Source organism: Stegodyphus dumicola, chromosome 5, assembly GCF_044657685.1.
Source record: "Stegodyphus dumicola isolate Sdum_Otavi_A_Nest chromosome 5, ASM4465768v1".
Taxonomy (NCBI): Eukaryota; Metazoa; Arthropoda; class Arachnida; order Araneae; family Eresidae; genus Stegodyphus; species Stegodyphus dumicola.
This window is the reverse complement of record NC_140772.1, coordinates 66,118,754-66,145,900: the sequence shown is the minus strand read 5'-3', so window position 1 is coordinate 66,145,900 and position 27,147 is coordinate 66,118,754. Positions and strand designations below refer to the sequence as shown.

Here is a 27,147-nt window from a genome sequence, read left to right as displayed (position 1 = left end):
TTTTTAGTTATGTCTGCAAAAACAAAAAAGTAAAATACTTGTGTACTTTTCAAAAACCATACACGGATGACATGTAATGTAATGATGGTTTTCCTCTATATTATTTCCTTCTACTATTTCCTCAAGGAAATGTAATAAATTTGTGATATGTATCCATTTGTCATTTCAATTTTGCATGGGGGAAGGGGCTGATGTTCTCAAGCATGTGTGTACACAAAAACACAAAAAATGCAAGAACAACATGAGTTCTATGGGAAAAAAAACAAAAAATTATTATTTTTTTGTGGAAACAAAGTACCAAATACTTTTTAATGCAGAATGCCTGTTCTCTTCTTTTTTATCGGAGCACAACCTGCCACTGAATGTATCAAATCATGCTGCAGCTTTATTTAGAAAAGTATTTTCCGATAGCAAAATCACTAAGAAATGCTCAAGTGCAAGGTCAAGTGTGGATGAACACATTATTGATATTTATTACTATCCCGAAAGGAGTTCTAAAAAGAAGGAAAAATTGAAAGAATTCCAACAGCTACCAAATACTGAAATAATAAAAAAAAACTTTTGAAATATATTTGTGCACGGTGGCTATTTTTAAAGAAATGTTTATCTAGAATCTTTGACCAATGGAATCCACTTCTTACATTTTTTAAAGAAATAAAGGCTTCTAGAGTTAAGATAAAAGGCTGTATTGAAAAGTCATAAAATAGCTAAGGTAAATGGAGATGTGGTTACTGCTTCCACTGTTAAAAATAGGTTTGAGAAAAAATATAGTTTATGTACCAGTGAGCAATTTAATTGTCAGTTCTGAAAATGATACTACAAAATATTAGCACACACACACACACACACACACACACACCAAAAAAAAAAAAAAAAAAAAAAAAAAAAAAAAAAAGCTTTTTCAACCAGGGAAACATTTTCTGATTACTGTATCTTGTGAAGAACGAATATTTATGTTTTTGTCTTCAGACTTTATCAAAGCTTTTTTCTACAATTCATTTTGTTTACAGTCAATGATTTTTAAAGATATTTTATCAAAGTTTGTAAAACAAACCTTTGTTTTGTCTTCTAATTCTATATATGATGTGATTTATGGTAAAATAGGAAATTGGAAGAAAGATGAAAATTTGGTAATAGGGGCTGCAACTAATAAAGTAGTGGAAGATCTTTCAGAGAAAAATTAAATTAAGTTTCATTTCAGTGTTAAGCTACTTCTGCCAAGTATGTGATTGCACACTACATAAATTTTCAATCAACGATGAAGTGATTTTACATGCTAAAGTTGCAGATATTTCTGCTGCAGCAGAATATATCTTTTTCTGATATATTTTTTGAATAGATTTCCAGTTTTGCTTCATTTATTCATGAAAGATGATGATACTGATATTGCAACTAATAAATTGCAGTTGCAATTCTGCAGTTTACAATTAGAAAACTTGGATAAAGTTATAAAACCAGCTAGGATTGCCACCCAGTGGAGTTTAATTGGAAAACTGAAAGGTGCTGATGGAATTTTAAAGTATAGTGAACTGTCTAGAACAGGGATGGCCAAACTTCAAGACGATGGGATGAGAACCGATTGATAGATTTTATGTATGTTCGAGAGCCCCAAGTCCAAATTTATATTGTTTCAAAAATAATGAGACATCTTTTGAATATAAAGAAACTTTTGAAGTAAATTAATAAATATGTGATTAACATGATTATATATAAATATGAATAAATACATCTTGTATCTACTGTTTGTGTTCAGAAAAGGTAAGTGCCAAGAAAATAAAAATTTGTAGCTCTTGTAGTGGGCAACTGAGCATTTTTTCTTCAGGTAGAAAAACCAAATATTTTCTTCTGATTTACTTTATACCTCTAAGTTTATAATTATTGTTGTTTTATTTTAGTGGAAGTAAAATGAATGGGAAGCATATTTATTGGTCTACAGTTACATAAAAAAATTTTTATTTGAGTAAATTACAAATCATTATTTAAAGAAAATTAAGTGTTTTTTTTAAACTCATGAGCTGTTATTTAGAAAGGATAAATTAAATGATACACGCCAACGCACATTGCTATTCGAGAAAGAATGTTATTTAAAAATAAGCTATTAACTTTTTAGGCTTTTGCTTAAAAAGTAATTTTGTTTCTGCACACAATTAACATTAAGGACCAAAATTCTGAGATCATTCGAATCTTAGGGTCCTAACCTAAGAAATCATTAAATATTTTTTCCCAAAACTTTGTAATAACTATTTTTACTGATACTCAGTATAGAAGAATTCACCAAAAAAAGAATGTGGTTGCAATTTCAGTGGTATTTGAATAATCAGTATCTCTCATGATGGCGCTGACTGATACAGTATTTCAACATGGCATCTAACGGAATCTGCCAAAATTCTTTAGTAATCAGTACAATGTGTATTATTGTAAATTCTCTAAACTATCTCTCAAATCGTTCCGATAATTTTGGACATAGATAATGAAATTCATGCGCATCAGTTCTTGAAACTATCTCTCAAATTGTACTGATAATTTTGGACACGGATAACGAAATTCATGCGCATCATTGAAATTTCTTGAAACCATCTCTTGAATCATTATGATAATTCAGGGCATACATAACCTATTGCTAATAAATTTAGTAGTTGCTGGGCCATATAAACGCTTTGTCGCGCACATATTCCAATCGTCTACCAGCCGAACTCTTCAACCTAGCCATTTAATTTTGAGCTGTTTTTCATATACATGGCAAGTCAAAACTAATGTTAGAGAAAGGAAACATACCTGTCACTACTACAATGAATTTATTTCACAAATGCAGATATAACATGAATGCATAACTCTTCCTATTTCTATGGACATGCAAAGATGCTCGATGTGAAGGCCTTTTGTAATGCGGCAGATGTCTGCACAGTAGTTTAGTTCCTAAGCACTTGCTAAATAGTGGAACGGATCCGCCATATTCTAACTGCGGGATCCATAAAGATGGTCAAATGACTTAATGTCTTGAGTTCTAAGTCTTGTCTTGAATTTCTAAGTAAAATAACTCAGAAGAAAGTTTAAAGTAAATTATCATCAGCCTAATGGTTACATAGTACAACTTTCCATTAGGTTACCTAACCCGTGAGGAGAAAATAAATCTCAAATGGAATTTGAAATGGAGTCTGTAGGCAGAGGACACTTTAGAAAATAAAAGATCAGACTTTTAAAAGTATACGGGAGCAAAATTGCACATTATTGCCAGAAACTTGTAGCGATCAAGCAGTGGATCATTGTGCAATTTTGTGTTTGGCTACTAAGCTTTCATGAAAGACGTGTCAAACATATATGATGATTGAAAATTAGGAAGACAAAAAATATCAAAAGATTAAAATAAGTGTAATGCATCAGGAACAGGGCAAATGGTACAGCTGCAGTACTAAAGGGTGAAAAATTTTAGATATGCCGGGCAGCAAAATGCCTCTAACCTAGTGCGAAGTAGAAAGAAAGAAGGTTATCAAACAAGAACTCAAAAAATACTAGTAAATATCACAAGCTAAAGAGATTTCAACAATATCAATATGCCAATTTTTACAGAAACTTTGGAGAAGAGAGACGTTTGTGTTCTGTTGATCCCTCATTGCTTGATGCAAAGTTATTGATGTGAAGATTTGATGATTAAGGTGAAAGATCTCTTACCTGGAATAACAATATTTGATCAAATGGGAATTGGACATTTTGACTAAAATTTAAATCATTGTCAAACTAGTAATTCTACCCAAGATTCCAAATATTTCAGCTTGCACAACCACCAGTGAAATAAATTAGGATCTCTGCCTAGGATTACCAAGGAATTATTACGAAGAATAGAGTTTCTTGTGGGGAAAGTATTCATTAAGCATATTATTGTGAATAGTTGTAAAGTATGTGAAGCTATTGCATAAAAATGCCTGACTTGTTTAGGGATAAAAAAATTAATTTTGAAGGAGTTCTTCAGAAAATTGAGATAAGTCACGGAATCAAGTAAGAGGCTGAAGGTTCACTCCACCAAAAATAAATTCCTCGTAAAATTTTTCTACGGATTAAAAGAGCTCTGTGTGGATTGCAAGGTGAAACAGGTTTCTTCAGGAGTTCCTCACGCCATGCAAGACTGAATAAAAGTAGTACCTTACAACAAATAGCAGATCTTAAGGTGGATCGCAACTGTTCTGAACAATGCAATCACACAGGAATGTAAGCAGATATTGAAGTAAAATTAACTGGAGAGAATATTAGGGATAGTAATTAAATAAAAATATTAGCATTGAGTTTTAGATTAACTTTGTATTAGTGACCATTACCTGTTCAAAAAGTAACCTAAACAGAATAGTAATTACCAAAAATGGAATTATTTTTAATTTTACTTATTTGCTGCATGACAAGCCAGCACTAGACAGTTTGAAATCTATCAAATTTTTACATACATAATATCAGAAATTAAATTAGCGATTAATAAAGAACCGGGGCACTGTATGATTTCTATTTCAACTTCCATTTGTATTAAAAATTTAAATTGTATTTATTCAAAATGAGTCGCATTTCAGATGGCAAAGGGTAGCAAGTAGTTCACGAGCCGCAGTTAAGGTGTTGGAGAGCCGCAGTTTGGCAATGTCTGGTGTAGAATAATGTTGGCCATCCTGACAATTCCCCATGGTAATGCAGAGTGAGAAAGGATTTTCAGTGTTGTGAAAATAAGGACTAAATTTACATTTAATTTTAGTAATGACACATTATAAAAACTTTTGTTAGCAAAAGCAAGCCTACATGGCAGTTACTATGAACAAAATTATGAAGTGTTTTTTTTTTAAACAAAAGAATTATTTGCCATTGCTCATATCATCTGTATGAAAACTCATTAAAGGATTATAATTTTATTAATGCAAATAATTAAAAATGTTTTTTTACATGCAAGTATTTTTATACTGTTTGCATTTAAGAATTAGTACCTGAACTTTCAGGTATTAATTAGCAACTCTTTGAAGCTAATTCATTATTAAAAAATATTTTTTATCACTTAAAATTCTTTTTGCCATTGAGAAAAATTTTATGATTTTTTAGTGTTATAGACTGGCAAGTATGCATGAAGCAAATTTCCATGAAAGAAAGCAAAAATATTGATTATTCATTGAACAAAATTTTTGAATTATAGAAAACTGTTGAAGGTTTTCCTTCCATTAATCGTATTTTCAGGAAAAAAAAATATTGAATGCAATGAGATAAAAAAATAAGCCATAATAAATAACGAGAACAATTGTAAAAGAATATAATTCACAAGTGATGAGTTAATTGTCTAATATGCCTCAAACTCTTTTAGGGAAACTGGGTTATTGATTGTTTTGCCATTAACTGTGCTCACATTAGTTTGATTGTGGAAGAAATAATTGATGAGGTAATAATCAAAAATGTATTGAATATGCAAACAGCAAAACATATAGATTTATTAAAAGGTTTTGTGTCAAATGAATGCTATGTTAAAATCATTTGACACGAGACTGGTGAAGCATTAAGTATACAATAAAATATGTGAAGTTTGCTAAAAAGACTAAAAAAAAATAATATTGGAGAAATAAAAAAAAATAAATCTTCACATTCAGCAGTGTGATTGAAAGAAAATGCAGGAATTGTGAAGCAAGTAGTCATTTGAAGTTTATTTGTAAAAATTGCATGCACTGGCAATATTGTTTACTTAAAAATTAAATTATGATTAAATTTATTTACTAATAAATTTTTCTCATAATCTCATTTCAAGTATGTTTATGGAATTGCAGAATTTTTCCATTCCTCAATACATTCAATAATGAAGAAAGAAATGTGGTCTTTTGCAATTTTAGTCCAATAATCTGGCATCGCTTTGCCCAGAATGCGTCAGGTTATTGAATTTTTGCTATTCTACGAAATCATAGCTCTTTCATGATATTGTGATTTCTGATGATATATGAGCGATACTACTTACATTCCACTGGGTATCCAGTTCATTAATAACAGAAATGTGTATGGTTCACAAATGTACATAAGCGTTGGTGTAACCACTCCAACATACGAGCAGTTATGTCTATTTCTGAAGTCCTGTCTGTTTTTGAACTGTGTATAATCAAAGCTATACTATTTAAAATTTGTTAAAATGGAGGGTAACTGTAATGGTATGTATCAAAAGATACTATTCTTCCATTTCATTATAACTGGGTATTTATTACAGATTTAAATCAAGTTGACTTTCCCACCTTATTGTAATTCTTTGAAAATATTTACTTCTAAGTATTAGTTTTATTATTTTATTTTTCTAAATTCATGGCATCAATTTGATATGCTTAATTACTGACCGACTGATTAAATTTCTATTGCAAATTAACTCTTATGAAGTGAACAAAAACAACATTTTCCCAACATTACATCTTTAGAACATTTTGTGGGAAAAAAGTGTTATACTGTAATTAATAATAATGTATAATAATGTTTGACTTTTTATACAGATGTTTCATACAGCTTCATTTTATGAAAATGTAACATTTATATCATTCTTTCATGAACAAAAATAAAGATTTCTTTTCCATATTAAAAAATGTTATCTGGTTAATGAATCCATTTTGTATTAAATTATTCTCTTTTTAGTATTCTTTCTTCTTAAGAAAATTTTAATTTGATGTATTTTAGTTGGTAACTAAAACTTTTTGCAACTATTTTTCATGTATTTAATTCATTTATAGTTGTTGATTTTTTACTGCATGATATTTAAGATTGAACAATTTTGCAACATTTAACAAATTTATTATTGATTTAACTTTTCAATTTCTATTGTAGACTGAATCTGGTGGCTGCAAAGTGCTTATTCAAGAATCTGTGTATGAAAAAGTCATTAATTTGCTTAGGAATTTTGTTCAAAAAATAAAACTTGGTATAAATTTTTCAAAAACAGATATGTCTGGTATTATCACAGAAGGGCAGAAAAACTCTCTGAACTTATTTATAAATGATGCTAAAAATCAGGGAGCTAAGGTATTCAGAAACTTTGTTTTTAATTTAACCATTTATTCCAGAGCATGACTTGTTTGATAGAAAGTATTATTTTCTATTTTCAGATTGTTCAAACATCTGAGACCTATGAAACAGGATATCCATCTTGGGCACCAATGTTGTTATCTGATATAACTACTGCTTCAAAATTTGTGCATGAAGAGGTATTTTCTTATCTCAATCACTGGTTGAAATTATTTGATCCTTTTGATGAAATGTGCATATTCTGGAGTATTAATGTGCAACTTGTTGCAGAGAAAGTCAGGTTTTATTCTAGATTTTGTCATTTTCTATGAAGGTTCTTCATGCTTTATTCTTAAGCAAGGCATTATAAATTTGTATGTATTAGAAAGATGATATCCTTCTTTAACTGATAGCTAGTTAGTTTTAAAATAGGCATCTCTTATAATATTTATTCATTCCTTAACCGACTTTCCAAAGGCCCGTCTGTTGAGTCAGCTTAAAGCTGTGAAAACAATAAATCGGTCTCATATTATATATTGTGCCATATAAAAAGTCTCTGCAATTTTTATTACATTTTTGAACAAAAATTTTCTCTATTGAAAATCCATTTTAATCAAATACATATTGACCATTGTTATCAATGACCTTTTGCCATTTTTCAAGTAGCTTCATAATTCCATTGGTGTAGAACTTCTGTGGTTTATCGTCGAAAAACTTGGCCAAGTGATTTTCAGCGGTGCTTTTTTCCGCTTATTTTTTACCATCAAGAGAATTTTGCAAAGACCGAAACAAATGGTAGTCAGATGGAATAAGGTCCGAGGTATATGGTGGATGCATCAAAACTTTTTAACCAAGTTCCGTCAATTTGTTTTGAGTTATCAAAGATGTGTGTGGCTACACATTGTTATGATGCAACACGACTCCCTTTCTGTTGGCCAATTCTGGTTGCTGTTTCTGGATTGCTTCTTTCAAATGGTCGAGTTGTGCACAGTACAGGGCCAAATTGATGGTTTCACCAGGTTGCAGTAGCTCATAATGGACAATTCCTTTCCAATTCCAACAAACACTCAACATACAACCTTGTTTGGCAGCAATGCAGGCTTTGAAGTCATTTGTGGAGGCTCACCAGCCTTTGGCAATGATCACTTGCATTTGATATTCTCGTATTTCACCCATTTTTTATTGCCAGTAATTATTTTCCTTAAAAATTTTTCAGTTTCATTGCATTTCAGAAGCACTTCACTGATGGTAATTCAACGAATCAACTTTCTTTGTGTTAATTCATGTGGCATCCAAACAGTAAGCTTCTTTGTGTAGCATGTTCTTTTTTAAAGGATTCGAAACTTTCATGTGATTGATGTTTAGTGCCTCTGCTATTTCCTGACATCTTGCATATGGTCTTGCTCCACAATCTGCAAAATCTCATCGACTTTTTCAGTGACTGGCTGAGTGAGGTGCATCTTTGACATTCAAATTTCTGGAACAGAATTAAGCATACCACTACTGGTCGTCTCTTTCACTCACAGCATTCTTACCATACAGTTCACAAATTTTTTGACATGTTTTTGCCTTTTGTATTGTAAAAAAGCATCACATAGCATATTTCTTCAGATATTTCACTCATTTTCGAATCAATATAAAGTTTTACGCGAGCAACAAATTAGAAAACTATCATCACAAAAAATGGAAGCTGAATGTTGCCTTTTAAGCACATGTTTATTTGAGACAATTGGGTGATTTTTGCCAAATATATAGGCATCAACACCATCTACTGGCAAAAAACAGTTGAAACTTTTTATATGACTCATCAAAATGTGTTATTCTACATTATCAATAGAGTATGGTAAGGAAAAACTTGCTTATAGCAAATTAATACACTTAATAATCAGTTTCCATGATCGAGTGAAATGATATCTGCTTTAGGTGAATGATTAACCAGTTATTGCAATTTTTTATTATTCCAAATTTTTTTATTCTAAACCTTATAAGTAAATTTACGTTCAGTCATGATATATTGTTCAGATAAATGAGAGAGAGATTTGTTTGTATTGAAAAACAGTTTTGTAGGCATTTACATTTGGGATAGTAAATGGGATTTTTTGATAAAATGTTAAAACACAGCTCATTTTGATGTTAAGTTGGGAGGCTTAATAATTTTTTAAGTAAGTTTTGTTAAATGTTTTATATATTTTAATAAATGGTAAAATTTCATTCTTGAAATATTCAATAAAAACTGTAGTGAGCACATGGAGAACTGCAGTATCCCTGCTTTAAAATAAAAAATAAATATAAAAAAAAATAATAATGACTTCAAGTCTGTTGTCTACTTTGTGATCTAAAACTAGAACAGAGTTAACTCTGTTCTAGTTTTAGATCAGAAACTGCAGAAAATCTTGAGCTAGTTTCCATTCTCATTAAACATGTCAAGGAAGTTTATTTGATGCTGGTTTTGAAATAAAGTGTGACTTTAAAATCTGCAGAAATCTTTCTAAAGTGATCACCAGCAGATTGAATGGTCTAATTTAAAAAAAAAAAAATCGCATTATTCAGTTATCTCTACTTAATTTTTTGTAAGAAATTAATGCAAACATAATGCAGTCAAATGTTTGGAATTTAAATAAAAAGGAATTGATTTTTTTATTAAATTTGGTTATTGTATCCTTTGTAATAAATTATAATTCTTATCATTAATTTTTATTCAAATTTATGCTAACTAATGAATGAATTTTATAATAATTTTTGTAGGTTGTCATATTCACTTAAAGTGATTTTTCTTAGTGTGCATTTGTTAATGTTTTAATTGATTATGTCACATAAGGCTTTCTTGCAGTACTACAAATATTTGCCATATACCAGTCATAATTTTAAATATTGGGTTTTAACCAAAGTTTCCCACCAGTGCAAATATCATCTACTCAAACAGTTTGCTTTGTTTAATCATATTTTGTCAAACAATTTTTAGCATTTGAAAGAAAAAGAATTGCTGTAAAACACTGTGGTGTGCAATTTGTAAAAAAAAAAAAAAATGCTATCATTAAGTACAAACTGCTTGAAATGGAAATTTCATGCTACAGTCAAAAGTCGTTAATCCGGACTCGTCGGGACTTCGGCGATTCCGGATTATCGATTTTTCCGGATTATAGATCATCTGTTTAAATCTCGTAAGAGGGCATGCAGAAATTCTAAAATTAAAAATATGAAACCGTAATTTATGAAATAAAGAACAATTATGATCTAAAGGGTATCAAAACTTACAAAAAAAAAAAGCTTAATATTTATTTGTTTACTTTATTAAACATTTCTGTCAATGTAAGTTGTTTAAGTTGCTTTGTTTTATGTGATAATACTTTCTCTTTAATTCTATAAACAGACATAATTTCTTGTTCAGTTACAAAGTTCCGCTGTTCAAGTCCCGTTAATTGCTGTGCCGAGAATACCGACTAACTTGTCAATCGAAATTTTTTCGTTTTCACTAACCTCTCTGTCACATTCTTCATGTCTTTATCCATTTTTGCAGCAATTCCACTTTTTGTTTGATGGACATCGAAACATACTTTCATTTTGTACGATCCTTTGGGAGCTCCAGATTCGGAAATTCTATTTGACATAATCGAAAGTTCAAGTTTACTTTTATAGTATTGCTCTTACAGTCTGCAAAAAATAATAAGCCGGATCCAATTCGAAAATTAAGGAACAACGCAATCAACAACAATCATCAACATTAAATATATAATTAGATAATTTTAGCTTATACCGTTCGTAATACATAAAACGCTCACGCGAAAACGTATTCTGTGCTTGCACACACGCAAATGCGCAGTCGTAAGAGGTCTTACGGGCACGCGTAAACGCCTATGTGCATATGTCAACACGACGCATGCGCAGAAAGTTTTTAGCTTTGAGGTCCGGATTATGGGTGTCTGAATTAACGACTTTTGACTGTACTAGATTAGAACCATCATTTTCTTCCAGGTCTGTTGCAAAAAGTCAGCTACAGAATGTCACCAAATCATGTGTACAGCATTAGGTACCAAAATTGTATCATATGACACTGAAATTTTGGTACCAAAAGCTCAAAAATGAAAACTGTGACATTCAAGAACCAGAGCACTTTGGTTGGCCTACTGATGAAGCCCACCTGTGAGAATTTGTGGAAGAAGTTCAGTACACAATCACTCCAGAGTTTGCTTAGGAGTTAGTGGCATTTCTATTAGTCGCATTTTGCATCGCATAAACTTGACTTACAAGTTTCACTGGGTTCCGCATGAGCTGAATCAAGCAGATCAGAATAGACATGTTTGGGTCTGCACTAATCTGTTGAAATATCAATGCAAGGACAAAATTTTGGACCGATTCATCACTTGTAATCAAACGTAAGTTTACTTTAATAGCATAGGCCAAAAAGGGGATTCGTCTGCACGCAGTGAGCCCATCGGCAGCATCGCGGATCTCAATTTGCTTAACAAAAAGATCATGCTTTGTATCTAGTGCTATTATCCACAAAGAGTATCTGGAAAAAGGTAAAACCCTTGACAGTAAGTTGCTACTCTATGTTGATGCTCAACGATAATGTGATAGCTCAACATTTTTCCTTGATGCTGCTATCAAGGAAAAATGTTGAGCTGAGTTCCTGCACAAAAGGTAATGTTACATCAAAATAATGCGAGACCACATGTGTCTTCATTCACCTGCTGGATTCTGTATGTACTTGAATGGGATCTTACCATGCCCTCCATACAGCCCCGAAATCGCTCCTTCGGACTTCTGCCTTTTTCACACCTGCAGTTACATCTTGCTGGTGCTATCTTCCCTTCTGCACAGGACATCTGAAATGCGGTTGATCTGTTTTTGGACTCGCAACCCACCAAGTTTCTAGGCCGATGGCTTCGAAAAACTACCAAAACAGTCGCAAAAAACATAGATTTGGGTGGTGAATACTACCTGCACTAAAGGTACTACTTTTGTGTCCCCCCCTCCGAATTTTATTAAAAACGTGTTTTGACAGAAAATGTACATTGTAACCAGATAGTATTTTACAGTGCTATATGTTAAGAAAATGTCCAAATATTCATGCTGTGTGTGTAAGTAGGTGTAGCTAATGTGTTGTTTAAAAAGTGAAGAACAAAGCAGTTAGGGGATAAAATTAACATATCATTGCAGTCACTGTCTGTAGTTAGTGGTGATGTTCTAAGTTTAATGTGTGTGCTAAAGTTAATCTTATGGAACTAAATTAATAAATTACTTCTGTATAGCTTCAGTTTTATACAGAAGCTATACGTATAGTATTATTTCTGTATAACTTTCATTCTCTATATGAGGTGTTAATGTCAATTTTTATAGTTTCAATCTTTTAAATAATAAATTGATTCTATTATTAATTTTGAAAAATTTCTGGTTTTTGATGGGTAGTTATTCAGTAAATTAGTTTAAGCTTTTGTGGACATAGTTAAAGACATAGTTTTGTGGACTTTAGTTAAGCTTTCTAAGAGTTTAAGCTTTCTTAGTCTAGAGAAATGTTTTAAATTTCACTTTCATTATGGGCATTGTATATCACTTTGATTATGGTCATTGTATATATTGGTACAAAGGATTAAAATAGTGCTAATTAGTTTAACTAAGAAATTAAAACTTTAAGAAACAATAATAATGATAGAGATACTGAATTTTTCTTTGGATGGTGTGTGGAAAAAGATGGTGCAAGAAAAAGTGGATTGCACTTTGAATAGTGCAAGAAAATGAAATTTAGTATAATCAATTAAAACTTCATACAAACGAAAATTTATATATATATATGACTTATTGCTATTCTGTGTGATTGACTGTATTAGTATTTGTGATAAATTACTTAATTTATGTTAAATTACTTAATTTATGATTTGTTATATTAAGAAATAATTGTCTTTTTTTTTCTTTTTTTTTTTTTCTTTTTTTTTTTTTAATTCCCTCCTAGATTGGTGGTCCTGTTATAGTAACTGTGTCATTTCGAACTGCAAAAGAATCAATAACCATGTTTAATCGCAATAATTTAGGTGCTGATGTTAGTGTATGGACTGATAAACTTTCCCTTGCCCTTGAAGTTGCTCAAGAACTAAAATCGGGTACTATCTGGATAAACACCCAGAATATATTCATTCCTGTTGCTGGATACAGTAGTGTGTATATGAAAGGATATTCAGTAGAAGGAGGTCAATATGTAAGTTCATTATTAATTCTTTTGATTTGTGAATATATATGAGAATATAAGCAAATATCCACTTGTAAATTATACTTTAGCTCCTTAACGTAAGGCAGTACTTATCTCTTATTAAAATGTTTCACAGGAAATGAAATTTCTGGATTTATTATAATATTATAGCATAATATGCGGATTCTAATGATTAAAACTGATCTCTATGGTTATGAATGTTCTAGTATTTAAATCTCAATTTTGCATTTTTAACTTTTAAAACCTCCTTTTCTCAGGATTAAGAATTAGGATTATCTTTTTGGTTACTAGTTTTGCAAAAGGAGTAAAATTAATTGTAAGAACTTAGTAGCAGCATTAAAGAAATTTATGTTGATGTTTGTTTTATTCTCAGTTTTATTTAATATTGTAATCAAAATTAATTGTATTAATATTACAGACAGATAAATGAGTATTTCATTATGACAAAGTACTTATGAAGCCTTCATGAGACATTCTAAAGTAAACTGGCTCACATTTATGTTATACTTTTTGGAGAAAACCATAAAAAACATCCTTGCAGCCAACCCATTCACCCGAGTTCTAACCTGATCAAATTACTAATATTAGTGGTACACAGCCACTGTGGCCCACCAGCGGCCAAGTGGTAAAGTCGCTGAACAGTGGTAGTTCGGTCTGAGGTTCGAACGGGCTGGCTGTATGGGGTCCCGCGAACAGGCTGGCTGCATGGGCATTTTCGTGGTTTCCCCATGTGTAACGTGTATACGAGCCAGTTTCCCACAGAAAGTCCTCCACGAAGGCATCCCTTCTCTTAGGCAGATAGCAGTAGTGTGCTTTGCTGTAATTAACTAAACCAAACCAAACACAGCAACTGTGGGGCATTTTTTGAAGAGGAAATTGTTTTATATTGGTAACGCACAAAAAAGCAATGAAATGTTTAATGCAGAAAAACATGTAGAAACTAGAACTAAATATTTTTGTCCATTTGTCTGCTGGTGGCAGATTATTATGTTTTATTATTTTTTATAATTAAAGATTAATAAGATAATTAGGTTTTTAGTATTATTTTTTTTAATTACGCATGTTTTTATAAAAGTTACAATAAATGTGTTATTTTGTGTTAAATTTTGGCAGTGATCAAGTATCTAATTTTCAGTATGTTAAAATAATTGAAAGAAGTATGAACTTGCACAGATACTAAGAAAAATTACATAAGGTAGTATAAATTATAATTTTAGATAATTAGTATATTAGTAAGGCACTTTTGCACATTTTTGTTGATTGTTATAGAAGGAAAAGAATAATGACTTACAATTGAAGAAAATTACTGCATACATATTTTACAGTTTAATTTGAAAAAAATCAATCAATAAGTGAGTCCTCTTTCTTTGTTTGATCTGACAAAAAAATATCAGTATTTGAAAATTAAGGCAGAATTATCACAATATAACAAAAAGCATTACAGCTTGGAATACAACAGAAAGAACACAGATGAATTGCTTTTTAAACCTGAAACAATGCTATAGGCATGGTTCCCAAAGCTGGACGCATTGTGAAAATTTGGCAACTTCTATTAAAGTGATTGCGCTAATATATAAATTTCTTCTTTTATTATGTTTATAAACATTCTGCATTAATAATATAAATACTGGCATTTAATTATGCAATAATTTAATAATGGTATTTATGGTAATAATTAGTTATCTTTCAACTAGTATAACATAATAAACATGCAAATTCTCATATTTCTATTCTCTTTTTACTTTAATACAGCAATAAATTAGATTTATTTCAGAATAGTAAATAAATTAATGTTATATCTTTTTTTTTTTTTTTTTTTTTATAATTTTACCACTTATTTATTTTTGGGGGATGAAGTGAAAATGCAGTTTATTGTGTAGTAGTTTTAGTTTTCTGATTTACATTTTTACATGATTTCTGATTACCTGCATCACCACTGAAAAGTCGTGAATGCATTGGGTGACATCAGACAGCATTTGTAAGTACATTAGAGGCTAATTTTTCATTAAACTAATGTGCAGAAAGCAACACCCATCTTCAAAATGGTGGCACACTAAGAAAACTGTGTGGAGGCAATTAATCAGTGAAATAGGAAAAGGAAGAAACATTGAATACTTACCCTTTTTTTTTTTTTTTTTGAAAAATCCTTCTTTTTTTCACTGATATTCTTCCCATGCATACAACAATCAGTTTTCTTTTTGAAAAAAATCACAGAATTCGAAAAGCTTGGCATTATGCAGCTTCAGCATTGTGCATTAAAACAGATGAGCTGTGTGGATTTCTGTGGTGCTGCATAAATACTTTTGTGTGATCATTTTTGGTGGAGGTGCGGGTAATTAGAGAGTACCATTTTTATAATGTAAATATCTGGTTGTAATGAAAGTTTTCTGCCAAAAAACTTTAATAAAATTAGGAAGAAGAAAATGGAAGCAGTATCTTTAGTGCAGGTAGTAATCACCACCTAAATATATGATTTTCTGCCATCATTTTGGTAATTTTTCAAAGCCTTAGGCCCCGAACGTTGGTGGCCGTGAATCCCAAAACAGATCAATCTCATCAGACATCATATGTAGGATGGAAGATAGCACTAGCAAGATGTAGCTGTAGATGTGAAATAGAGGTAGAAGTCCAAAGGAGTGATATCGGGGCATATGGTGGGTGTGGCAAAAGATCCCATTCGAGTTGGTACAGAGTTCAGCTGGTGAATGCAGACACATGTGGTCTTGCATTATCTTGATGGAAATTATTTTTCGTCTGGAACTCAGTTCGACATTTTTCCTTGATAGCAACATGTCAACATGAACAACCTCATCATCTTGCTATACACCTTACTGATGAGGGTTTTACCTTTTCCCAGATATGCTTTGTGGATAATACTATGGCAATCCCACCAGATACAAAGCATGATCTTTTTGTTAGTCAAATTGCGTTTTGCGATGCTGTCGAAGGGCTAATCTGGTGCAGACCAATCCTCTTTCATCCTGTGTTGCTGAAGTAAATTCACTTTTTATCACAAGTGACAATCCAGTCCAGAATTTTGTCCTTGCATTGATATTCGAGTAGATTAGTGCATGCCTGAACATGTCTTTTTCTATCTGCTTGAATCATCTGATGCGGAAGCCAGCAATTGAACTTATATGTCAAGTTTATGCAACACATATTGTGACTAATGGACATGGCATTAACATCTAACACCTTAGCAAACTCTCGAGTGGTTGCACGCTGATCTTCTTTCACAGGTTCTTGTAGATTGGTGTTATCAAACATTAGTAGGGTGGCCAGAGCACTCAGCTTCTTGAATGTCATAGTCCATGTTTTTGAACTTCTGGTACTAAACCTTCACTGGGTCATATGATGCAACATTAGTATCTAAATCTGTGTATATGATTTTGTGACATTCTGTAGCTATCTTTTTGCAACAGATCTGGAAGTAAATGATGATTCTAATCTGGTAGCATGATAGTTCCATTTCAGGAACCTTGTACTTAATGATAATATGATGTTTTTACTAATTTCACAACACAGTGTTCTGAAGCAAGTCTCTTGCTTTCAATTGCTAAAAATCATTTGACAAAATATGATTAAATGCACCAACACGAACTCTTTGCACAGGCAATATTTGCGGTGGTGGGAAACTTTCGTTAGAACCTGATAATTCATATTTGTAATAATAGTGTACTCTTTTCAGCTTTCCTCAATGAACGGGATGGGAGTTAAAAATTATAGATATCTAGTTATAGTATTAGCCAAAATTGTTATTTAAAGTAAAAGGAGATTAAAATATTTCAGAATAAAAAGATTGTTATAACAGTGATTTTGAGTAGATTGTTATGAATTGTATTTTTTCCATCCAAAATTCTTTTAGGCACTTCTTATGCATTTAGCCAATGTAATGGATGAGGATGCCACTATTACTAAATCGTGTGAAGAAGATACTAAATCAACGGAAGAGTGTTCTGAATTAATTAATGAAAAATGTATTGAACTATCTAATGAAAATGCAAAAAATCAACTAAATTCTGTGTAAGTATGTTTCGAATGTATGATATAAAACTTCCACTCTATGGAATTCTATTACAATCATCAGTAGCCTTTCTTAGCTGCAGGTCAAAATCAACCACAGTGTGTGTATTAACAAGATGCTTTGGGTTGGTGGTATTTTCATTTCAGAACAATATTGCTTCCCAACCAGTATAGTATTTAGCGATGTTGAATGCCTTACCAAAGGGCTTGGGTTCAAATCCCGAAGAAGGTTTAAATGTTCATAAATGAAATGGGTATCTGTGTGGCATGGGGGTACTTTAAATATGTGGCAAGCAGAAAGTCCTCTCAAGAGGTTGGTGGTAGGCGAAGAGGGGTGGGAGACTCTTGGACTCATTCCTCGGGGTGTGCTCCATCAAAATTGGAGCCGGAACTCAGCAAAGTTGTACTGTCATCTGTATGGGACGCAATCTTCCACTCCTTGCCACAGTGAATTTCTTGGGCTTGTTCTTATGTTACTGTTTGAAAGGTGAGATAAGTCACATCAGCAACAGAATAGTCTTTCTTGATGAGTAATGAGATAAATTTGAGAAAATAATTACAATATGTTTTAAACTTTAAATATAAAAATTATAATTATATTATAAAAATAAGCCTAAATGAATGAACTTTATTTTTCTGTTCAATTTCAATGGATTTCATATGCTGAACTTATTTATCAGTTTAATCAAGTCCACCTTATAATTAGTCATCTTAAGATGAACACAAACAGCTGAATTTTTGCTAGTTAAGCTGCTGTTGATCTTACTTAAAATAAATTTCATGTGTGAAATTATTTGCTCACATTTATAAGTTGAACTAAATGCAAACGAAATGGCAAAGCCATTTTTTGGAATTGTGAATTATGGACTGTCAAACTTATCAGTTTCTCCTTGAAGTTATATTACATTTTTTTTTTCAAAAATGAAAGTGCATATTCATTATTGCAACTTTGTAATCATGCCAAAATGTTGTTATTTATTTTCACTTTATTAGGTATTTTTCAAGAGTCCATTCCATATTTATATTTTACAATTTATATATTATACATAATTTTTAAAACTCAAGGAGTTGCTTAAAGCTATGAAATGGGTCACCTTGGTCACCTGTGGGTTATAGGTTGCAAAGGCCTGTTCTATGCTGTATTATTTTTTATAGGTTTATTATTCTTAACTTTGAGTGAATGTGGCTTAATTTTTTCCTCCTCTTTGCCACTTTAAATTCAGTTTTCATGATATTTGTTATTAAATTTAGTATTAACTGCATCAGTCTTGGGACATTTTAGTACATTTGGTAGTAACTGCTCTTTTCATATTATCAACTAAAATTTGATGCTTTTTATTTGCTTAACTAAAATTAGATGCTTTTTATTTAATTGTAATGCAATTATGAATTGCTTCATAATGATTTGATCTCCTTTCTAATTAAAATAACTTAGGTATCAACAGTCATCTCGTAGTTTCTTTTAGTTAATTTTAATAATTGTTTTTGAGGAATCAAAAGTAGGATTTTTTTAATATTTTTTCCTCTTTTCTTTTTTCAGAACTGGAATTCGATCTTATGATCATTTTATAGGTGGAAGTTATAAACGATCGTCTACATCGACTCTAATCTGTGACAAAAACAATCTACCATATGCTTATATTGCAGGTGGGAGTAGTGCAGAAATACAAGCTGCTGTTTCAAGTGCTCTTGCTGTGTTGCCAAAGTATGATATGTAATATTTTTTAGGTAATATGAAAATTATGAATATAATTAATATGAAGTCACAGGACAGCTGTATTTTAAATCAGGCTTTTATTTTATTTTACATTTTTCTTTCTTTTTTTCAATTCCTTTTTTATATACTTTTAAGCAAGCATTTGTTAATTCATCGTTCTATATAATTTGATTTAAATGATGAGATCAAGACCAAAATCAGTAGTTCTTGTTGGCTTAATCGAAACCATTTTAAGAAAATAAGAGTAACAGAATCTTCTTTGGAATGGGTGAAATTCCATTTTATTTTATTTTAGCTATATTATTATGCACAATAGCAAAGTGCAACAATAAAAAAAATACTTTGTGCTTTCTTCTAGTCTGTTGATGCAGGTGTAATCCCCCCCCTGGTTGCATAAATGTTATTATTGTATTGCCTAAGCTAAAACTACAGAGAGTATTTACACATTTTTTGGATTTCTATAAAAATTTTTAAAAAGCAAGTATTTTAGAATAAAAAAATTCTCACAACTTATTTGAAATGAGAAATATAGTCTACTGCTTTTAAATTTATTCTTCTTTTAAAATATTGCCTGTAAACAAGCTGTGGGTGAAAGGCTATGTTTTTGTGCTTTCCGAAGAGAAATAACAAGTGAAAAACCTTGTGAAATGTACAGTATTAAAATTTTAAGTGCAAAATAAGAAATATTATGAATCAGAAAAGGAAAAAGTGTCAATCATTACTTCTGCATTGCAAGAAGACTCAATGAATACCCCCAAAAAGTACATGATGTTAATGTTTCTAAAGTTAAATCACTAGTAACAAAAATAAATCCAATGATGTAGATATCACTTGCAAAATCTTTAAATATATCTGTACTAACAATTAATAAAATAATAAATCAAGATTTCCAACTTAAAAAGCTAAAGGAAGCACAAAGTTCACCAGCTTTTGCCAAAGATGAAAAATTAGCAACCGCCTTCGCCGGGAATCGAACCATAGACTTCTGGAATACTGGCCCAGCGTGCAGAACCACTATACCATGAAGGCATGCTAGGAAAGCGGGAGAAATACCTCATAAGCTTTAGGCTCACTCAGAGACTCTTCTGCTGGAGGCACTGACGGTAGAGCCGGGGTGCTTCGCCTTGGAGAGAAACATGGTGATGGGTAGTTGTTTTCTTTGTTTTTCCTTTTCCTTCAAAATTCTCTTGTGCAAGGACATAACCCCGTCAACGCAATTGCCGAACTCGACAGCTCGAACCATATTGTCGTCAATGTCTTGTGCAAATTGTTGCATTGCTCTTGCCAAGTTGCATAATTGTTGCAGATTCTCCAAGGTAAGGCCACTCTTTTCAGGTTTTTCTTCGTCTTCCTCTTCGCTTTCTTCCTCACTTGCCGCCGTTTTTATATCAAGGAGGTCTTCATTGGTCAGTGGGTCTGAGTGGCAATCGATGTCTTCTTTTTTCATGTTGACAAATCCTTCATTCCTTTGATGTGAGCCTGCCTAACCACCTTCTCCACCACTGAGTGATGAACTTCTTCAGGAGTGAAGCCTGGATAGTCGTGCACCACGTTTGGCCATAATTTCTTCCAACTAGAATTTATGATCTCACTCTTCATGTCCTTTAATGCTCGCTGAATATTAGACAAACATGAGGCAATGTCATAACTGTGCCAGTATGCTTTCAAGGTGAATTCATCATTGGCATCGTCAATTGCCGAGATGAGGCCCTCCGTAGAGCGAGTGTAGAGTGCCTTAAAGGCACGAATGACACCTTGATCCATCGGCTGAATTAGAGATGTAGTTTTCGGGGTTTAGAAACTCTATCTGCATACCATCATATTGCAGGTCTGTTGCATGGCCTCCTGCACAGTCCATCAGGAGAAGGACCTTAAAGGGGAGGCCCTTTTCAGCCAGATACAGCTTCACCTAGGGAATGAAGCAATGGAGGAACCATTCAAGGGTCAGAGCTTTTGTTATCCAGGCTTTGGAGTTATGGGTCCAGAACATGCGCAACAAAGCTGTATTTTTTATTTTTTAATGCCCGTGGATTTTTGGCTTTATAAATAAGGCCTGGCTTAAGCATAAAACCTGCAGCATTGCCAACCATAATGACAGTCACACGGTTTTTGTGAGCTTTGATGCCTAGCTTCTTCACTTTGTCCTTGAAGAGGATTGTACACGAAGGCATCCTCTTCCAAAAAAAGCATGTTTCATACATGTTGAAAACTTGTTTAGGGAGGTAGCCTCCCTTACTGATGAGGTTGGGAAACTGTTCCTCCACGTAACAAAAAGCAACATCGTTGTCAGCAGAGGAAGCCTCACCATACAGAAGCACGTTTCTGAGGCCATATCTTCTTTGAAATTTTTCGAACCAGCCTTTGCTGGCTGAAAAGCCTCATCTTCGAGGAGGCGAATCACTCCTGGCAGTGCTATTACTGGCTTGAGGTTCATCAGCACCTTCTTCATTGTCGTCATTGGGCAAGATTTGGTCGTAGAGAGCTTTCGCCTTTGTCCTTATCATATTAGTGTCCAAACTCACAATCTTTTTCCTGCAATTAGCAATCCACAATGTCATTGCAGCTTCCATTTTCCCAATTCTGTTATTACATGAAGGTACCACACATTTCGCTTCTTTATTGAAGGTTATGAAGCAGTTTTGCGGATGTTTGCTTCCTCATTCTTGATGGCAGCGCACTGTATATACCATCACCCCATAATAGCATGCCACAGATGCATAACTTGTGCCCTCTTTGATCATATCTAAAAGTTTCAATTTTTCGCCGATTGTCATTATCTGGTTTCTCTTGGGCGCCCCAGAGGAAGCTTTCGCAGGGGCACAGCGCTTAGGCGGCATTATAAGTGCTTAATTAATAAAAAAAAGTTATCGCTTAAACCCCAAAAAAAGTTATCGCCAACACAACACTAAAATACAGTATGCGAGACAGTCAACATCATGGACAAGACTGGCGAGATACAACAAGAGAATATGCTAGGTGAGGCTGTAATGATGCGCAGACAATCAAATCACAGAGATAAATGCACTCGTATTCTCATTATTCGATCTTGCACTGGAAACCAATCACCTGCCTTTATGAGAGCCCATGATAAATACTCTGAATTAACTCATCTCTTTATTCGGTTGTATTTTTTCATTTTTATTTTTTGATGAATATTTTGGAAAAAACCTGCGAAGCACTGAAGCTGCAAAACATGAAACACGAAGTGGCGAAGGAACACTGTATAGCCTATGTTGTGCTTTCAAGACATGGGAAACACAAGTTAAATTTTGACAATTGGTCCAGTAGAACAGGAGATATAGAATATCAGAAGAACTGTCCTCTCTTTTTTTTTTTTTTTTTTTTACCTTCTTCCTGTGTGTGTGCAAGGTGTACATTTAATTTCTGTTTAGTGACCTGGCTGTACTTTAAAATAGCGTCTTGTTCAGTAATAGCACACTGTTATTGTTATTTTCATGGAAACTGCATTTTAATGGTAACTATATTCATTTTGTTACTAGGAATAAATTCTGTTTCAAGGAAAATTAATTACAGTGCATCAGTATGAAAATGTATTTCATTAATATTTTCAACTATCATCTTCTGTGAATTAATTTATTGCATTGTATAATATATGATGCTTTATAAATAGATAGATAACTAAATAACATGACTGGAATTTGATGTGAAGATAGATTACTAATCTGATAACGAGGAACTTTTTTTTTTCTGGTTATCTGATTTCAGTCTAAAAAATATAGCTAATCCTACTGTAGGTTTTTGAAATTCATTGGCTCTTAGAATATTTTCTATTGCTTGGACTATCTTATTGATGACTGGTTGTTGATATTTTACTACTTTTAAGGGCTTTTTGCTTCTCAATGTGCACTGCTTATGAAAATTTTTGCTGTCTTTTTTTTTCCCCCCATTTCACGTATGGGTATTCTTTTTAACTACTATAAATAAATGTATTTATTTATTTAAAGAACATTATAAAACTTCATATTTATTTCATCCAGACTTGTTCATTATGGGAAAATTTTTCATGTTTTTGTCTGTGTTTTACTCTAACAAATTCTTATTAATCCTCTTACAGAACTGAAAACATTTTAAAGTTCTGTTTACAGGTCATTGTTTTTTTATGTATTATGTCTTACAATTTAATTTTATTATGACCAAGTACTCATTTTTTGAATTAAAATGTAGTAAAAGTATGATATAAATTAGATTTTGTTAATAGGTGGAAGAAAACTGCCAGACACAGGTGTTCTCAAATTTTGGTTACCTTAGCAGAAAACCTGTGTGAACGGAAAAAGGAATTTGCATCGTATCTAGAAGCTGTCTTACCTCGTTCTTATCAAACTTGCCTGAATGAAGTTGAAGCATCTATAGATTGCTTATTTTTCTGGGCATTTGAAGTAGCTAAAGATTTTGGCAAAGTAAAAGTATGTTGTTTAATATGAATTGTAATGACTTGGTTAAATACTTGAATACTGTTATATAGTTTTTCATCTTTGCATCAATATTGAGTAATTAATATTTTCTGTTTCATTAATTCTAAATGGTGGTTATAAACATAAAATTTAAAACAGAAAAGCTGTGAGAGGAAAAATAATATCTTCCATATACACTTTTCATTTCATGTTTCTATAAAATATATATATATTCTTAAAAATAGTTCCATTATTTTAAATCGTAAATCCATGTATTTAATACATAACTCTTTCTTTAATTGGAAACAATACTCAAGAATAAACTTAATTAAAATTAGTCTTCTTATTTATAAATCCTGAACTAGGTGTCTTAATGATTCTGCAGTGTTAATGTAATATGCAGTTTGCTGTTTTTGCAATCCATCGAACTGTAAACCACCAAAAGAATTCTGTGAATTTTGCAGATGATGCTAATTCGCAAACCACTGAATGATGATTGTGAACCTAAGATTTTACACAACATTAAACCACACTGAAAATGCTTCCATGTTATCTTGCAGAAGCTTGGTGGAGATTTTGCTCTTCAGCTTTTGTTTTGTAACACTGGAAGCAATTTAAATTTAATAGAATTAAAATATTTATTATTATTATTTAATTACAGAATAATTAAAAAATTTAATAAATTAATAGAACCATTTTTCAAATATGCATTTTTAATTATTTATTTTCATATTTAAAAATAGCATTTCAATAGTGCTATCTAAGAAATTAATATTTAATTAAAAGTTGTATATTGCATGCTACATCTGTACCAGTTTTACTTTGATGTTTTTCAAATTTTTAATCTTCTTTGTTTTAAAATATCAACTAATATACTTATTTAGCTTGATTTGGTGCCTCTTCATACCTCTATTCTAGTCATGTTTGCTATTTTTTGCCTCATCTTCCTTCTTCTGAAAAGCTGCAAGGGTAGTTGGCTGTGCATATGTGTTCAGTAGTGTTACACTGTTTTTCGTGAGAGATGAACTCAGTGCCTTAATTTTTTTTAATTTTAATTATTAGAGTTGTAGGAAATTCATTCTTCAGAATTGTAAGAAATTGTAACGGGTATTTTTTTTATCTTAGTCATCAGAAATCTGAAAGACATCTTTTGCCTTAAATACACGGTGTTATTGGATGGCAACTGTAGAATAATAGTAAAATAGCAATTTTTCCACATCTCCCAGTAGATTAAGATATCTCCTAGTTTTTGATTTTTAGCTTTGCTAAAGAAAATTACTAAAGAAAATGTTTCCCTGCAATAAATTAAGTTTACTGAATTGATGAAATTTTAACTGTGCAAATTGTATTCCCCACACCTAGTGATTTTTAGCATAATTTTTCGTATTAAATTTTATTTGATTTGAATTGTATTAATTTATGTTAGATATTTGTAGAACTTTTTATGAAGTTCAACTAACATTTCATTAGTTAATTGTATTTAATTTTGTTTTGCATCAATAAATGAATGATACATTACTAAATTTATTTAAACTGTAATGTATATGTTAGCTGTTAATTGTATTTCATCATATTATAAGTACATAGGTAAGTAAAAATTCGTCTTCTCAGGATTAATTACGAAAAAATTACGAAAATTACGAAATGAAATTAGCAAAAGAATATAGAAGTGAGAATTAAATATTATTGTAATTTACATTAGCATGACATAATAAATGGTTTGACAATCTGAATTATAAGAAGCATAATAATCTAGTTAATTTACGCAAGCTTTAATTTCTAGAAGTGATGTCACTCATAGTATGAGAATCTCCCATATATTTCTAGTGTAGAGGTAAACCTCAATTTCTGTATTTTAAGTTTACTACAGCATATATATGTATAGTGCAAAATAAATTGAAATTACATTTAAAACAAAAAACCAAAAACATAATGGCAAACTATATGATAGATGCAAAAAATGCTAAAACCAAAAATGAAAAGGAAAAACAAAATTTACATCTTTTGCTGCATCATCATCAGAGGGTTGGCACAATGAAAGAAGTAAATACATCAGCTTGTTTTTTGAACCAACAAAGACTAAAGTATAATACCATATTTCATGGCCTATAAGATGTGCTATGATTTATCAGGTTAGAATTTATGAAAAATACTTGGATCAGACACAAAAAGATCAAAATATGTATACAATAAAAATGGAACTATTGCATTAAAAAATTAGTAAATATATCAGTGTTTGTTCATTATAGAATCCCCAAAATGCATCATCACTGCTGTTTAAATCATCCACACAGTTATTTTCATTGTGGTTGTCACTGTTACTAGATTTGTCACTTTATTCATACACAGTACCATCTTCACTTCCATCTAGTGCACTGCTAATTCCACACTTCTTAAGACAAAAATGATAGTCTCACTTTTAACTTTCTGCCGAGACTTTTTCACTCACTCTCAAATGCTAAAAATTGGCAGCCGTTTCATTCTTCCTGTCAGTGTGACATCATGAGTTGGCAACTCATTTTACATATCCACTCTTTGTGCATAAATCCTTGAATAGTTTATTTACTGAAATGCCCAGAAGCTTCAACAGAGCAGTCTACCAGGAATCACAGCAAGATGCACCTCCAGGTGAGTAACAAAGATTTTTGCTGAATCCATCATCTGGGTCTTAAATTGATTACAAACTAATAAAAACAGTTTCTTTAGAACCCACCTAGATGCCTGTACCACAACTCCTATAACCATAGCTTCGTACTCCTTCCATCATCCATTCTATGCGATGAATATACATACGAGTATATAAATTCCATGTGGGAATTGTATATTTGGGCTGTGTTTTTCATTTAAAGATTAACAAAGAAAGGAGTTTTAAATAATCCGCACAACACGGGGGGGGGGGGCAGTATAACACATCTTCTTGTCACCAAAAGTCGTTATCATTACTGCCATTAATCATCTTTAATGTCCACTGTTCTAGGATACCTTATCCATGTTTCCTATTTGTCCTATCTCAAAGCACAATTTTTTTCCTTAAAGTTTATGACATATTTGTGGAATTTTTTTTTTCTATATTCAAGTGGCAGTTTTTGTGCTATTGTAATTCACACATGCATAGGTCATTTTTCTTCTTGAATCTCTAGCACCATGACATTATCCTTGAAAATCGGCAATAGACGCTAATTTTCTTCCGTCAGTAAAAGTTGGCTATTGCTAATTTTCTCGCTGCAGTAAAAATTATTTTTGTTGAAACAGTAATTTTGTTCTTCCTATGATTTATTATACAGTTCTTAACATGTCCCTCAAGCTTTGGCCAGCTAGGAGCATATAAAGTTCTTTTACTCCTATATGCGTTCACCAAATCCATCTTTTGCTTCTCCCATTCTCATACTATCTTCTCAATCAGAGGTAGGTCAGAATGCCTTTTAGCTGCTCTGATTCCAAGCTTTTAAGTGTAAATCATGATTTCAAGTTTAAATGCAATACTGTACGACAGTCTCCTCTCTTTATATCCCATGAAGATACTCTAGCATTTTATGCAACATATAGTTTCTCCATGTAAAAGCAGATATGAACACTAATTAGAAAGGAACATATTATGCATTAAACAAGACTCTCATACTATTTAAGTTTGAGTGACTGATTTTATCGCAAGAGATATTCTGATTCTAATGAGCCAGTCACTGAGACATTTTCATTTTGAGCTAGTATGTAGAAATTCACTAACTAGAAGAGCCTTTTTATTTTGAAGCACCAAATGCAATTTAAACAAGTAAATGTGAGTTGTGTAGATATGGCAGCTCCCATGA

At 31.9% G+C, this 27,147-nt stretch overlaps 1 protein-coding gene across 1 annotated transcript in view; it reads left to right on the top strand.

The window, feature by feature from the left end:
• Positions 1-27,147, top strand: part of LOC118197567 (uncharacterized) — a 62,081-nt gene that overhangs the window by 25,563 nt on the left and 9,371 nt on the right. Inside the window, exons 6-11 of the mRNA XM_035369093.2 lie at positions 6,808-7,002; positions 7,086-7,184; positions 12,935-13,177; positions 17,055-17,212; positions 18,753-18,917; positions 23,149-23,353. Coding sequence (XP_035224984.1) covers positions 6,808-7,002; positions 7,086-7,184; positions 12,935-13,177; positions 17,055-17,212; positions 18,753-18,917; positions 23,149-23,353 — 1,065 coding nt within the window. The remainder of the gene's footprint in view (positions 1-6,807; positions 7,003-7,085; positions 7,185-12,934; positions 13,178-17,054; positions 17,213-18,752; positions 18,918-23,148; positions 23,354-27,147) is intronic.